General features: G+C 30.8%; 1 protein-coding gene across 1 annotated transcript in view; it reads right to left on the reverse strand.

The window, feature by feature from the left end:
* LOC132722209 (GPI ethanolamine phosphate transferase 1-like) overlaps positions 1-15,491 on the reverse strand; it is a 43,573-nt gene that overhangs the window by 12,380 nt on the left and 15,702 nt on the right. The window contains exons 7-21 of the mRNA XM_060706655.1: positions 14,225-14,338; positions 13,466-13,566; positions 8,329-8,421; positions 7,293-7,370; positions 6,994-7,050; positions 6,547-6,626; positions 5,889-6,064; positions 5,344-5,416; positions 4,998-5,091; positions 4,154-4,246; positions 2,826-2,917; positions 2,427-2,477; positions 2,120-2,174; positions 1,404-1,512; positions 921-1,027 (exon numbers count right to left, since the gene is read on the reverse strand). Of these exons, the coding sequence (XP_060562638.1) occupies positions 921-1,027; positions 1,404-1,512; positions 2,120-2,174; positions 2,427-2,477; positions 2,826-2,917; positions 4,154-4,246; positions 4,998-5,091; positions 5,344-5,416; positions 5,889-6,064; positions 6,547-6,626; positions 6,994-7,050; positions 7,293-7,370; positions 8,329-8,421; positions 13,466-13,566; positions 14,225-14,338 (1,373 nt within the window). The remainder of the gene's footprint in view (positions 1-920; positions 1,028-1,403; positions 1,513-2,119; positions 2,175-2,426; positions 2,478-2,825; positions 2,918-4,153; positions 4,247-4,997; positions 5,092-5,343; positions 5,417-5,888; positions 6,065-6,546; positions 6,627-6,993; positions 7,051-7,292; positions 7,371-8,328; positions 8,422-13,465; positions 13,567-14,224; positions 14,339-15,491) is intronic.

Raw genomic sequence — 15,491 nt, forward strand, 5'->3', positions numbered from 1 at the left:
TATCAAGTTATCAAACGTGGGCGAAATATCGTATGTCAGGGGAAATAAAGTTTTTGATGAGAATACAGTATCTGATATATGGCTGTATATTCTAACTGACACACAAATGATAGCGAAACAAGCCGTCGTCTGCTTTTCTTTAAAAGAAGAATGAATTGAGATAATTATGATGCCATTATTTAATGTTATATAAACCTGTCTTTTGATTATTTCTTAATGATACGGTAATAATCATTAATTGAAACCATTTCAAATGGTATATAAATGGAACACATTTTATCAAAGGGAACTGTTTAATAAATAAATTGAAAAAAAGCAATTAAATAGGTCATTTATCAGAAGGACCAGAAAAATATAACAACACTGAAGTGAAGTACGAGGCACTGTTTTATAGCTGCCGTATGGCACTTGAAACCTGCTGTTGTTAAGTTTATATTGTAATCAAATGTTATGGTTTTAATTATGCTTGTACATAATTAACCATTTCTGAAAAAGTACGTGTGTTGATGGCTGATCACATAAGAAAGACAGCCAAATATATAATGAAAGCTTACTTGTTTAGACGAAGTATACTTTACTCTTAAATTATGAAAATAATTTAGGTTTTGCATTTCAACAAAAATGATGTCTCACTTAAATACTTTTTGTTATACTAGTATGTGCATACTTTCATATTTATAATTCGGTGTTGATTTACCATAACAATTTCCCTCGCGTTATCTGTCATATAATGCTATTTATTATAAAAGGTGACTAATAGGTCCATTGGGCCGGGTGCATAACTTTTTGTTAAAATGTATTGTACTGTGTAAATGTTCATTGCATATGTCACTATAATAAACAATTATCTTATCTTATCTTAATTAATGTCAATGACATCATTTCCGGTGACATCACTTCCGGATCAACACAAAAAAAGGATATGAAATACTAAAAAGTATAAAAGGTGACATCCACGCTAGAGCTATAGAGAAAAGCCGACATCTGATGTCTGTGGTTACCAAAAATGGTTCAATTATTCCTAAACCTGAAAAATACAGGAACATGCATTATTAATAGTTTACTTTTGACATATTTTTCGTATATATATACATTTTTTACTTTTAATAAATAAATTTAATTAGTATATTTGATAATTAATACAACACCTGTTTACATTTCTTTACAATAAGATTTTTACATGTATACAAAAGCCATCGCCGGACATCAGAAATAATATTCCTCAGTTAATAGGCTATCTTTCAAACTGAGTCATTTATGCAATTGCTTGTTTGTTCATTTGGAACAGGAGTCCTGCATTTTCTTATCCGGAGGGAAGCACAAAACCTGCTTTATGCCATTTTATGTATAAATCGAAAATAAATGTTACGGTACAAAATGGTGCGATAATACTTGGTACGAACCTAAAAATAACCAACTAAGAGTTTGGCTTATTAATGGTGTTCTTCTATTTGTAGCTGCCATTTCTGCTGTATGTCTCATAATAAATATAGAAACTGCTAAAATAAATATCTGAAAATAAACAAACAAATTTGCAATGTCTGAATAACATTAAAAGAAATAAAACCCGTCATTCCTTCCCTTGCTATGGTTACTTTTTCGGAAATCTTCATTTGACTCTGCATATAATGCAAAAATGATAAAGAAAGAATTATATCAAGTTAACAAAGGTTAGTTCTTTCTCTATGCTAAGCTATTATTCAATTCAATTCAATAATAATACTTAATAATATATATTAAGCGATTATGTAAACCATACTTGGCAATAACACCTTTTTTCATGACATAGAAATCGCCCATTACTTTTTGTACTGTACCTGTTTAACCCTATACTACAACTTTTAAAAATCATTAATTTCCATTACAAAATATAATAATCTAAATAAAACACAATCTCTTTATTTGCATTAAGCAAGATCAAATCAGAATATATTTCAGAAACACTTTACATCAAAATGATATAGAAAAATAATCTAGGAATAAAATATTAGTGCAATGTATCCCCTGAGAGCCGATATATATCTGCAATTTAACACGAACATTGCATCTGCTTCAATGTATGTAAAATTATTCCATATTACTCAGAAATGACAATTAACTGAAACGCTGCGTCGCTTACCTGGAAACCAAATATGAGAAACAGTTTCCGTTTTGCTAATTGTCTTGTGGCAAATCTGAAAAGAAACAAAAAAATGTTATTAATGATAGAATATTCTTGTTGACAGTTACAAATACATGAAGCTGTAAGTTTTGTTTCCATCTTTTGAATGAATACATCGAATATTTGAAGATATTCAAATTATAAATAGAGTTACATCGCAATTTCATGTCATATGAACAACCACAATAATCTTGAATTGACGTTATAAAAAAGTTCAAATTTTAATAACCAAAACAATTATATAAGTATCAAAGCTAATACTTACGTCTTTACAATAAAGCAAGCGATTGCAATGGCGACTAAGCCACCTAAAACACTGAAATAAAAATACATCATTGTAAGTATAGACACAGTATATTCCTTTTTTATATTTCTGTATAAAATGAGTACACACATATGAAGATAACTGAAAAAACGATCGCTATTTTTAAACCGTTTTCACAAGACACAGAGTATGCTGATAATAATTACATTACCGTTAAAAACACCCCCACCCACCCAAACAAAATAAAACATTAACTACCTATTCAATTCATTCAATTTAAAGAGTTACCTCCTTTAGAATAATGTAGTATTTTTTACTTACTATCTTTTAAAAAAACTGTTTTAATGTGTTTAAACAACTCTTTTTGACATTTTAATAACAAAAAATCAATATACTCACACTAAATTAAAATTAAGCTCTCTGGTCCCTGTAGGAATAGCTGGGAAGAAGGCAACAGTGAGGCATGATACAGACCAATGTATAAGAATACGCTGAAAAAATATACAGAAATTTAAATTGTGCAATCTATATATAAACTTATTCAAATTGGTTTCTATAAATAAAATCATTTCAATTGGTCTTTTGTATAAAGACCTTTTAGTCATTGGTCGACTATAAATAAACATACTTTCATTGGTCCTCATTAAAAGAAGTGTTTTATTGGTATAATGTTAAACTACTCTGTGAACATTCCCATGGGGGGATACTTCAATACAAAAGGGTCAAACATTCGAAGAAATTTCGGTTAGAGAATAAAGAAAAAAAATCATTTGGACTATGAGCAAATAACAGATAAAAGCCTATTCCTTGAACTTAAAACTAGAAATAAAACTTGATACTCAGGCATTTGTGCAAAACACAATCATATTCTACAATTTTATACGGAAAAACAATCTAATGGTAAAAGTGATGTTGTCTAGATTTTTGTATTCTATTATTTTCCACAGAGACAATTTAGATATTTTTGCATTTATGTGTCCCCAAATTAATGCATATTCCATCTGATAGACAGTATCACATGACAACTGATGTTTACTTTCTCTCTATATTTGCTGTTCAACATCAAACGTATCAAAGCATTCAATATAAACCGATCAAAACATCGGCTTTACGATAAAACAATTATGTTCCCATGGGTGGCCATCATACTGATTTCCATTAATATGCAAGACAAAAACAACAACAACGTATTTGATAGAAAATTATAAATACGAATATGTGACATATGCAAGTTAATATTTTGTTGATACTCCATTATGTATACACATAGCTGACATATAATCAGGCAATTAGTACAGTGAACTATTATTGTGTAGTCAAAATACCACCTTGTTTATATTTAGCTACTTTTATGAAATAATATTTCACTTTCAGTGCTACCCTGTCCAAGTATTAAGTATCCTCTTAATTCATTATTACAACATTCTAAAACATATGTTTGTTTCTTCTGTAGAAGCATATATGTATTCATTTCTGAGGATGTGACATAATTATATGAAATGTTGCCGCCCGTTGAAAAACATCTATCAATGATGTTGTATTTAGCACAGAGTAATAAATATATAATACTTTCAGTAAAAAAATATTGATACCACAACTTCAAACATGTTTTTTCGCTATCAAATGAAATGGGAATACATAAAGTCTAATACAAAGATCAGATGAAGCAAAATGAAATCATTATTTTGTATATTAATAAATACCACACTGTATAGCAGACTACTTACTCTTTCAATTTCATCTTTTTTAAACACCCAGGGCCACGCAGCAAAAAGTACAAGTCCAAATGATATTGCCTCTCGATAATAAAAGCCCATCAGCTGAAATTAAAACAAGTTAAATATGAAAAGAAGTCATGTGCGTTTGGGTGGTGTACACATAGAAGAACAGTTGTCTTTTGTTGTGTAATTAAGGTAAATGAATTTTAAAATTCAATCGTTCATACCTGAGTACAAGCCGTATAACGACAGATCTTTGCCACAGGCCTTTGCTACCGGCATATGACACAAGCCCATGCCACAGATCTATGCCACAAGATATACTGCAACATTTTGCTACAGACCTATGCCCCAAACCTTTGCCACAGGTCTATGTCACCGTCTTTGCATATTTGATACAGGCCTATGCTACATACCTTTATTGCAGACTAACGTATACGCCACCAACATCGTTGACTGGTCAATCAGATCAAAAATCTTATGATAGTAGAACAGGCCCAGTACACAATTTAAGCAGGATATAATTTAAACGTTTTAGTGTTTTTTTTTTTTTTTTTTTTTTTTTTTTTTTTTTTGCTAAATTTTAAGTCACATCGGCACTGTTAAGTTCATGTGAGACTTTTCAGCTTCATTTTGACAAGGAAAACGCCAGGTGCCCAATCTGTGCATTATTTCAGGACAAGCGGACACCCGAGTAGAATCATTGACCTTTCGTAGGCAAGCAGAATGACGCCCCAACATGAACAAACTCCATGTGCTGAGGTATAAGACCTAAATCACTCACAGGTCCCACCATATTCACATTTTAACAATAAGATAGTTTTAATGAATATTGTGAGTATTATACACTTACTATAATTTCTAGGCAAACAAATGTCAGCAAAAGATCAGGAAATAATGTTTTAACAGTGGATAATACACTTGTTATCTGCTTTAATATATCAAATCTGAAATAAAAACAATATTCTTGTTAAAATCCAGATGTTTGTCTTCAAAATATGACTTGTAACTTTTGCATTCAAATAATTATTGAAATTTTAAAGACTTTTCTTTGTAAACATTAACGTCATTGGTGGTAGTTTTATACGGAATCAACCAATCAGATATTTTGTTAAAAATGAATAAATGTGTCACCTGACATACAGCCAATCAAATGCACTGTTATATATTAGCTAAATATGAATTTATTAATCACTCACCTTAAAAATACAGCCATCCATATAGGACACGGTAACAAAACGAAGAAATAATGAGTCCAAGTTGTGGATTGTACTGAAAGAAAAACAAATTAAAAGTTTTTATTTTTGCAGAATATTCAAATAATAAAGTCTTAAATTAGAACAATGTGCAGTTTTCAAAACTCCTGTACTTTCCTTTTACATAATTTTTACAAAAATGTTTTTTGTTTTTTTTTGTGTGTTTTTTTTCAAACTTTTAATATTTATCACATGCTTAATTGAAAGCGGTATTGAATATAAAAAATAGCTTAGTTTCGGTATAAAGTTCCGAAATAAAATTGTTTATATATAAATTTTAATACAAAAGTATTTCAAACTTTCGATATCGAAACAGTACTCAGTGTTTTTTTTTTATCTTAGATGAATGTCAAACAATTACTTTAAAGTAAAATACTCCATAACTTAATCAAAATAAGCAAAATAAAATTTTAAGTTTCCTTTCTTCAATTCAATATTTCTCATCATTAATTTTCATGAAATGCATAGAAAATCATTAAATTACTTACTGTATAAAACTAAGAAACTTATGACGCTTATAGCACTGAAAAATCCAATTATGAGCCCCTTATATCTCCTCGAGAGTTGTGGCCCCTGTCCAGATGTAGACAACCCACTGTGGTCTTCATACACTAGACTCACAAGATAAATCATCCAGCCAACATACGCACTGACGATGTTAAACCTTAAATGAGTGGACGGAAATTTGTTTAGTCTAACAATGAGTTTCTCACACAAACAAATACAGCATTGGCACCAATTATATGACATGTTTTTTCGGTTGTTGCTGACAGGTGATGCTAAAAAGAGGTTGAAATATTATGGAATATTCTATTATTGATGTGTTAAAGAAATAACGGCTCTATAGAGGGTCGCTCATCAGAGGTTCCACTGTAGCTCCTTAAATTTTAAATATTCAAAATGTAACAATATTTATTTATCGAACAGACAATCTTGCATCATGGTTTAAAACTTTACATAAACAAGTGCCACTTTGTAAATATTATAACATTTTTACATGTTTTCTAAAAACCTGTATACCTTTTGAATTAAATGGCTATAAAAGTGTAAAATATGAAAACGATCAAATTTATGTTGCAATACATTTCCAGCAAAGTCTCAGAGAACTGATGATAATAACATCAATTTAATAAAATGTTATCTCACCAGAGATATTGTCTATCATATGTTGTGTAATATCGAATTCCTTCTAGTGCCATCTCAATTCCTCTTTTAGATTCTTCAATCTGATAAAAACACAATAAAACAAGTTATTTTTCAATATATGAAATAGTACAAGGGAAAAAAACACTGAATCAATGTTTAGAAAATAATAGAAAAGAGGACACAGTACATTTAAATAAGTCGTTCAAAAATAACTTTTTCCTGGCATACTTTCATATATCTATACATATATAATATGGTAACGTTAAACACATTTTCTTTATTTTTTAATATCATGTTTATAATGGAAGAGTATAGAGTTTTAAATGATACTGTTAATATTAAAACATATATGTTAGGCAACCTCAATCTCAATAACGAAAACATTGTGCAAAAAATCATTAATTTAATCTTAATATCACAACTAAGGTTGCAAAAAGAAATACTTACAGCTTCTTTGTAGCGATTACTGTTGATTTTTGCTCGAATGTCATTTTGGAGGTTGACCTAAAATTAAGAAATTATAATATATATGCGTTTGCACAGTTATAAGTTTAGATGGAATAAAAAGGATTTCCTAGAGCGGCAACAGCTTTCTTTTAAACTATCAAGAAATCTAACTCAAAGTGAAATTCAGGTTAGGTTTTAAATATGTTCAAAAGGCTTCAGAATACTCTTACATATTGTAAACAATCACTTTGCACAAAACAATTTAGAATCAGTTTTAAATTTTTAATTAGACTACTTACAGTAGAATCGGAGTCCAGAGGTTTAAATGGTCTAAATGTTATTTTCATTGAAGTTTCCTGTCTATCTTCTCGCAATGCCTGAAATATAAATAGCTTTAACGTGAGAGTATAAGATAACGTTTAAGTAGCAAAAGATCGGAAACATAAAATTTCGGATAAATAGGCTAGGTGGCACATGTATGGAAACATGTGTATGTGTATTTATAAATTTATAAAACTATGATGATAACAAAATATTAACAAATTAACAATGACGAAATACATGACAGGAGACCGAATCACACAAATCTTGCCGACATTATTCATTTGATTGTCCTATCATATATGGTCTTAAAATATTCAAAACACTTTCACTTAAATTCTCCAATGCTTAAGAAACAGACACCCCTGACGGAAACTAATTGAATGATATTCAAATATGCTATGTAACAAAGTAAGGTAAAGATAAAAAGCTCAAAGCAAATCTACTTTTATTTATTCAGTCTTTCCCCTCATAAAGCTTTAAAGATATACTCCTCAAGAGAAAAAAAAATGTCATAAAAGTTACTATAATTCTACCTCGTTACGAATTGATAAAGGTATTTTTTTTGTGAATTTTGACACAATTTACGTATCTAAGGTCGATTGCTAGTGCCTAACGCTAGCTTTATTGCATTAATTGTTTATTTATTAACCTTGCTTTGTTTGTTTATATGGTTTAACAGCGCACAAACACATTGCAGGTCATATTACGCCGAAACAGGAAAAATGATAGGAAAGACGATTTTGGCTAACCTCTGGCGTTACAAACTTCAAAGCAACACGTGGGGTCAAAACCATCTTACCTGCTGGAGCTCAGAGACGAATAACTACAGTAATTTGAACTAATTTAGTCACGCAGGGATAAACGGTGGCCTCAACATTTTAAGGCAACCCCTCGTACACAAGGGGCTTGCTTTTTTAAAAGCAAAAGTTTCATAATAAGTATGCCTTTGCATGCGTTCTTCATTACATCAATGACAGGAAATGACGTCACATATAAACACTGGGTACTTACCTCACATTGTGCTAGAAGTTGCCTGAGGTTTGCAAACAACATCTCGGACATTTCATGGTCAGTAATATTAAACAACTTGTCCGGAACAGGTAACTGAAAGTTGAAAAATTAATCAAAGTTTTTGTATAAAGTAGATACATACATGTGCATTTGGTATAGATAAAATATTGTAACATTATCAATTGTATCGACTTTTCATTCTTTTATCTTTACATGTATAATCAAAGGGCTGCAAGCTCTGTGGTATTTTCTGATCTTTGCAATCTAAATCACACTGACTATCTGTATGTATTTTCCTGTTATATACTATAATTCATCTTACGCAGCGACTGCGTTTAGATTTCTTTTTTAGAACAGTTTGAGATTGATACTTATCACACACCCGTGCAGATTTTGCGACTCCGTAAATATGGTATTGCACGGCCGTGCATATATTTTGACGTGAAGTCATTAGCGTTATACAAACATAGTGTAAAGACGCGCTAAATGTTAGCGTTATACTACAGGCGCGTCAATGAAAAATTGTTAATTTCACTTTAAACGGTCTTTATTTTTGGGTATGTGATAAATAGAATATTAAATTTGTGTAAGTTCATTACTGAATTTATTGCACTCGTTGAATAAAATAATATTATGCTCGCCAGAGGCTCGCATAATATAATTTTATTCAACTCGTGCAATAAATTCAGTATTGAACTTACACTCATTCAATATCCTCTATATAATTCATGGAATTTTGCATACCTAGAGTTGCATCAAAAAATCATTTTTCATTTTTTATGACAGCCACACTTTATCCTTGCATATCGTGACTACTTCCTTAAAAAAGACACTTCAAAAGAAAAAAAATGCCTCAACTAGGATTTTAACCTTAGGCCTCTCACACTTTAAACGAGCGCGCTACCTCTGAACCACGTTGAATAAATACGTATGTAGCTTGAATAAAAGCAAATGCATTGTAATTCTAAATACCGATACTAGCAGACGACAGGCTATTCTTATGAGTAAGTTTTCGAGTAAAGATAACCGGTTGCGTATCTCACTGTATAAATCGTTTGTAAAATGGGCTGACATATGGTAGGTTTAACAGTTAATTTAAATACTTTGGTGTCAAAAGATATGTAAAATTATATACTGTGACAAAGCTAAGATCCTAAGCTTTTCATTGATGTAATAATTTTTAAAATCGGACAAACTAGCGGTTTAAAAATGGCTTAATTTGTATTGTTTTATCGTAAGAGATACCAATTTTACTCGAAGATAAGGGAAACAACTCGTATTTTTCACTTGATATACCTCGGTTATTTACGTAGTTCATATAAAAAGTGTTTATGGGTGTATTTCCATTTCGTGTTTGTAATCCTTACTTATTTCGAGGTATTTTGTTCACGATAAACCTGTTGTTTAACACTGATGAAAATAATTTAGCGCCAAAACAGTCCGACATGTATATATTCCACTACTCGACAGTCAGATTTATCTGGAGTATTCGGTAATCGACATAGCTAAACATAGCATTTTCATTGATTAAAATGATATTCATCCGCGTAGTTTGTCATTGTGCATTCATGATTTACGAAAATAGCCGAACATTTTTCATTGGGTAAAAAAGATATTCATCCGCGAAATTTGTGATTGTAACCTCATATTTCTATTGACTAATCTAAACCTTTAATGCACTGTAATTCGTTAAATGCCTACATTAAAAATTATTTTTTTCTTTTAAATTGCTGTTTTTTAAGCAGTTTTGAGTGAGAACTACTTTGCGTTGTTAGGTCTGTTAGGAAATTTTGTGTTAGACCGTGGATGTTAGCTTTGTATTTACTGATCTTGCGATCAGAAAATACAAAAACGTAAAACATGCTTTATACAGGTATATGCAAAGTATTGAACTTAATATCTGTCGCTACCAACTAGGGCTATTCTAAGACACATTTTAGACACTTTAATTTCATTGTAGGTGCCTTAACAGTCTTATCCGTTGTATGTTACGTCAGTTCAAGGTCACATTCGATGGACTCAATAGTGCAAATTGACTGACTGGCTATCAAATTGCTACATTGCAATATTGCATAGACACCGAATGAGATGTTATACACAAGAGCAAATGGTTTTGTTGTAAGTAACTGACATATAGCTAGAAAAGTTGACTGCAAAACAACTGGAAAGTTCCATAGAGATATGCAGTGCTAAAGTAATAATTCTAACAGTGCTACGAGGTTTAAAAAAATCATTCAGCTTCAAACCGGTAAGTACAGGAAATAATTAAAGATTTTTTTCCAAAGCATTAGCCTTTGGGTTTTGGCGTCAGTGGAGTCACGTGAAAACTATCATCGCTTTTTTCACTAGATAATTCTTTATTGCAAATTCACGTGCGACATAAACTTCTGATAAAACTAGTTTTAAACATCAAATAAAACAGAAAAAAAAAATGTTTTGCCACAGTATGACAATTTTACCAATATGAAATAACGAAAAGTATTGAAATCTTAAAGAAAATAAATCAATAAACTTATTGTCATTTTATGAAGATAGTCAAGAAAGTTTTATATTTAATTTCCGTTTGATTTTTTATATATCGCACCCAACGGATACATTTCTAGCGTCAGGAATTAGTTTTTATAATAATGATATTATACATGTATTCTTTGAAAACGGGAAAAACCTCCTTGGTAACCTGACACGGACGTATGTTTGTCTGTATTGTCTTACAGTGTTTGTCGTAAACTTCATTTTCGTTGTCATGGTAATTTTAATGATATATTTTAGACAGTTTAAAATATACCATCAAAAGTGATTTATTGATTTGACAGGAAAAAAATCTGCCTCCTAGACTATGTACATATGAACTATGTAGATATATATGTATAGTGAATGAAATAGAAGGAAAATGGTTCATTATGCTGCTCTCGGAAAAAATGACGAAATGGGCGTTTAAAACAAACTTATAAATGCATTTTATCTATTGATTCCTCTATAATTCTTTCAACAATACTTGATTCAATAAATGATCATTTAATTGTTTTAGGTATGTGAGCTGAATGTTTTTTTTTACAGTAACAACGCCTGAGCTCATTTCTAAACACACACAGCTCTGACCTCAATCCTTTCTCTCCATTGATATTAAAGTTTTCGAAATCGTGAGTAGATGTCATAAACGTCTATTTGTTCGACCGTTAATGAATCAGTAAAATGTAAAGTACTTGTTCACCGTTTAATTTTACAATTAGCAGACGACAATCTTACAATAAGCTAATGACAAGATCGTAAATAATTAATGATCTATAAAGGTTCCTTATCAAATATATGAAGGTTCTACTGCTTCAGTGCCGATCGATTAGCGGGGATGATATATATTAATATGACAACTAACTGTAGCTGGCATTTCCAAAAGCCACTACTTCTTCCTGTCAAAATTCTCTACGAATGTGTTTGTGTTCAACATATTTTTTCATGAATGACTTCCCCTGATACTCATATATTAAAACAATTCCGATTGTTGCTGGTATTGAAGTTTTAAACATAACTTACAGCATAAGTATTGTCTAAATAATGACGCCTGGAGAAAGATATCAACTAACGAAATGCGATCTTTTAAAATAATACTTAACAGTTTTTAAATGTTTCAATTCGAAATGGTATGCTTTGAAAGAACAATAACAATGACTCTACACTTAGTATTGATGGAAAACATGCTAAAACTACGCAACAGCATTCAACAAAAGCGTTGGTAGCAAAAATATTCAACTCTCATACTGCAAAAAAGAAGAGTTTCGAAAACACGACACGGGTATTATAGGAGGAAAATATGGATCGATACTTTAATAAAACATGGAAAGGTTCTGTCATAATGAGGCACAGTTCTAATTGAAATATGACGACACTTTAAATATATTTTGATTGTCTTTCGATTGAAATTGTACATATTATAATGTAAGTGCCTCCTTGAAGTTCTTGCATTCTATTAATTTATTGCATCATTTATTTACTCAACCCTATTATGAAATATGATCGGGAAGAAGGAAACGTGGTAGAGTCACGTGATCAATACCTGAAATCACTATTTAAACATTGGTTCTACTTTCAGAGTCATATTTCTCCTTGTGGATATTCTTATTTCTTTTTAACAAACAACAATTAAATATGTTTAAGATGAAATTTAATATCATAGCTTTGAGATAAATACAGACGTATATCATTATTTAAATAACCTATATATTTGATTTAATTTCATGATATGAGAAATTGCTAAAGAGTTACAGATAATAGCCGTGTGTATCACAATTCAAACATTTTCAGTTACTTTATCTATGATATGATATGAACACTGATACATGCATTACTGTTAATATTTTCCGAACTCAAAACATCTTACGCTATAAAGGCAGTACAAGTGTACTTATAAACACCTATGAATATTCTGCTTTAATATCATTTAAAACAGCATGAATTTATTTGATAACGACAATCCATATCAGATATTAATACCATTTCCCTGAATGTAATGTCTGTAGGGAGTGTAATGCAGGAAACGAATATCATTAACGAAAACAAAATCCCAATAATTGTTAGTTTTAACATAGGAAATCTCTGGAGACATATAGAAAGTTATAGAATCACTGTTAATACATGATAATTGTTCAGCTGACATTGTCAACTAGTAGTTTCAATATCATCATCATCATTTTAATACGCCAGAATGGTGAAATATTGTATATCTCCACAGATCCAGGATAACTCATTCTATAGATAGAGTATATTCCAGGCCAAGTTTCACTTTCATCTCTTACAACAACAAATACAATAAACTAAAATACGCACTTAGAAAAAAGAAACGTTTATTTAAATATTATATACCAATTGAGATCGTGTCAAGAAGATACATAAGGAAAAAACTCAAGCTGTGTGTCAAATTTGGAAACGGGGCATATATTATCTTTAAAACGTGAATAGTATTCAAGTACTGTATGTTCACATTGACGTTCTTTTTAGGGTTCAAACGGCTAAACGATAACAGTTGCTTACAGTTAAACCCTTACAACGTCTTTAATGTAGGAAGATAATGTTCAATCTTTCATATAATGCCATAACCTTTTGCAGAAGCTTACTTAACGTGCTGGACGGAACATAAACTTACCACAGAATTCATTGGGAATGGTATCCCAACCAAAGCCGCAAGAAACGCTGCCATACTTGCTTGGTTAATGTCCGTCCGCTTTAATCCAGTTAGACTCCATGCTAAAAATAGAAGCCATGACCAGTAAAATACCAATATTCAATTTAGTTTTAAAGTATCACACCTCCAGAATCATGCTAATTTTTCATGAAATGTAATAAAAAGTAAAATATCGACAATTTACACATTGCTAACAACACTTTAAATACAGGATAATTACCAAATAAAGTTCAAAACATGCAAAAATAAGCCTTTCTGCATTAGTCATGCAGTAGAAATATGATGATGTATACAGCAAAATCAGTCATTCATTGCAAATAGCAAGTAAATTTTTAACTGAATTGTGAATATTTTAATATTTTTCTTTTCTTTCAATCTTAGTGTACTTTCTCAAAATTGATTTTTTCTTGAACATGTTTTGAACATATGAAAGCACGCAGCTTTAAAAATGTTAGACCCCAAACGGTTCACCCGTTTTTAGGAGCATTACGTCGTGGAATTTAGTAATGTCAGACCTTACATAAATATACTTTAATATGTAGACAATAGTAAAACTATTTAAAGTACATTTAGTTCTTATTCCACATCCAAATAATTTGACAATTTCATAAGATTTAGAGATAAAATTGTGTGTATACAATAACAAAATCTTGACTCGGAATACAATGTATCGCCTATAATCTATGGTAGACAAACGAATCGTAACGACCAACAACGAACCTTTGGAAAGACCATCCCGGTATTTTCTGTCTTCTTTCGCGGGTTCACGTAGACCTGGTCCCCATGCTATCAAAGGAGTCAAAGTCTCGTCTGGGGTACCATCCCCATGAGCTCCTAAAATATGATAGAAATTTATAATACACATGTACTGATTTACTGTAGTTTACATGGACACTAGAAATCGTGCCAAATTTTACTAAATGAAAAGACTTGTTTAGACATTAGTCATTTCCTGATTGTTGAGTTTTTCTCGAGATTCCTCAGCGCTCACTTTCCGAGATTTCCGACGATTGAGAAATAATTGTAGCCAGGTTACATACATTCTATCGTGCAGTTAGTTTAAATAACCATATCGTAAGATGAATGTTCATGCAACATATTCACATACTAAAAATAGTTATTTCATCATACTATAACGAGATATGGTTATGTAAACCAACATAAAATATCTTAGTTCATCCATGAAAAAGGGTATTTATCTCATATCATAAATTTTACCTTCATGATTAAAGCAGCATGCCCCTTGATTCATGCGAATTTTCATGTTTTTGTTTGTTTTTGTTTTTGTAATAAAACATTGTGAACAAAAGAAGTTGCACATTGCAAATATCTTGGCTCATCTGGAGGCAACCAGCTTTAAACAGAACCGGAGTTATACAAGGAAACGTAGTCGTGTCACCTATACGATTCGAACCTGTAAATCCTCGGTTACAAGTAGATAACATGACCATTGAAGCTTTCCCACCATTTATGACGATTAATATAATTATTTTCATAAAGAATACCTTTTAACAAAAATACATGTACAGATGTTTTTACAGTGTATGCTTTTGTTTTCTTCGTTTGGTTCATTTCCATTCGTTTGCTTAAAGCTATCTTGTTTGTTAATTCATACTCGTTAAGGGATATACTGTAGCTTAATACACAGGATAAAGAATGGCATTGTATATGAATAATTCATTTTTATATTGATAACATTATTTTGTCATTATTGAAAAACAACACGGATGTTGACATCGCATCAGAGCGAGAGTTGAAGTAGATCACTTTAAAGGCACAATGTGCCTCAGAAAACCATATTTTTGTAATTCTTTAAATATCAAATGTATGTCAAATATGTATTTTATAATGTTTTAATAATGGATTAAGAGCACGCTAAATGTTTAACAATTCACTGAAATAGTGCTGAACATGTGTTGTAAAGGTAGCAAAATGTAACCAAAGTAGTATTTTGACATCCATAGAAAATATTAATTCACTATAATTA

This window comes from Ruditapes philippinarum, unplaced genomic scaffold (assembly GCF_026571515.1).
Source record: "Ruditapes philippinarum isolate M1 unplaced genomic scaffold, ASM2657151v2 ctg1731_1_1_1_1, whole genome shotgun sequence".
Taxonomy (NCBI): Eukaryota; Metazoa; Mollusca; class Bivalvia; order Venerida; family Veneridae; genus Ruditapes; species Ruditapes philippinarum.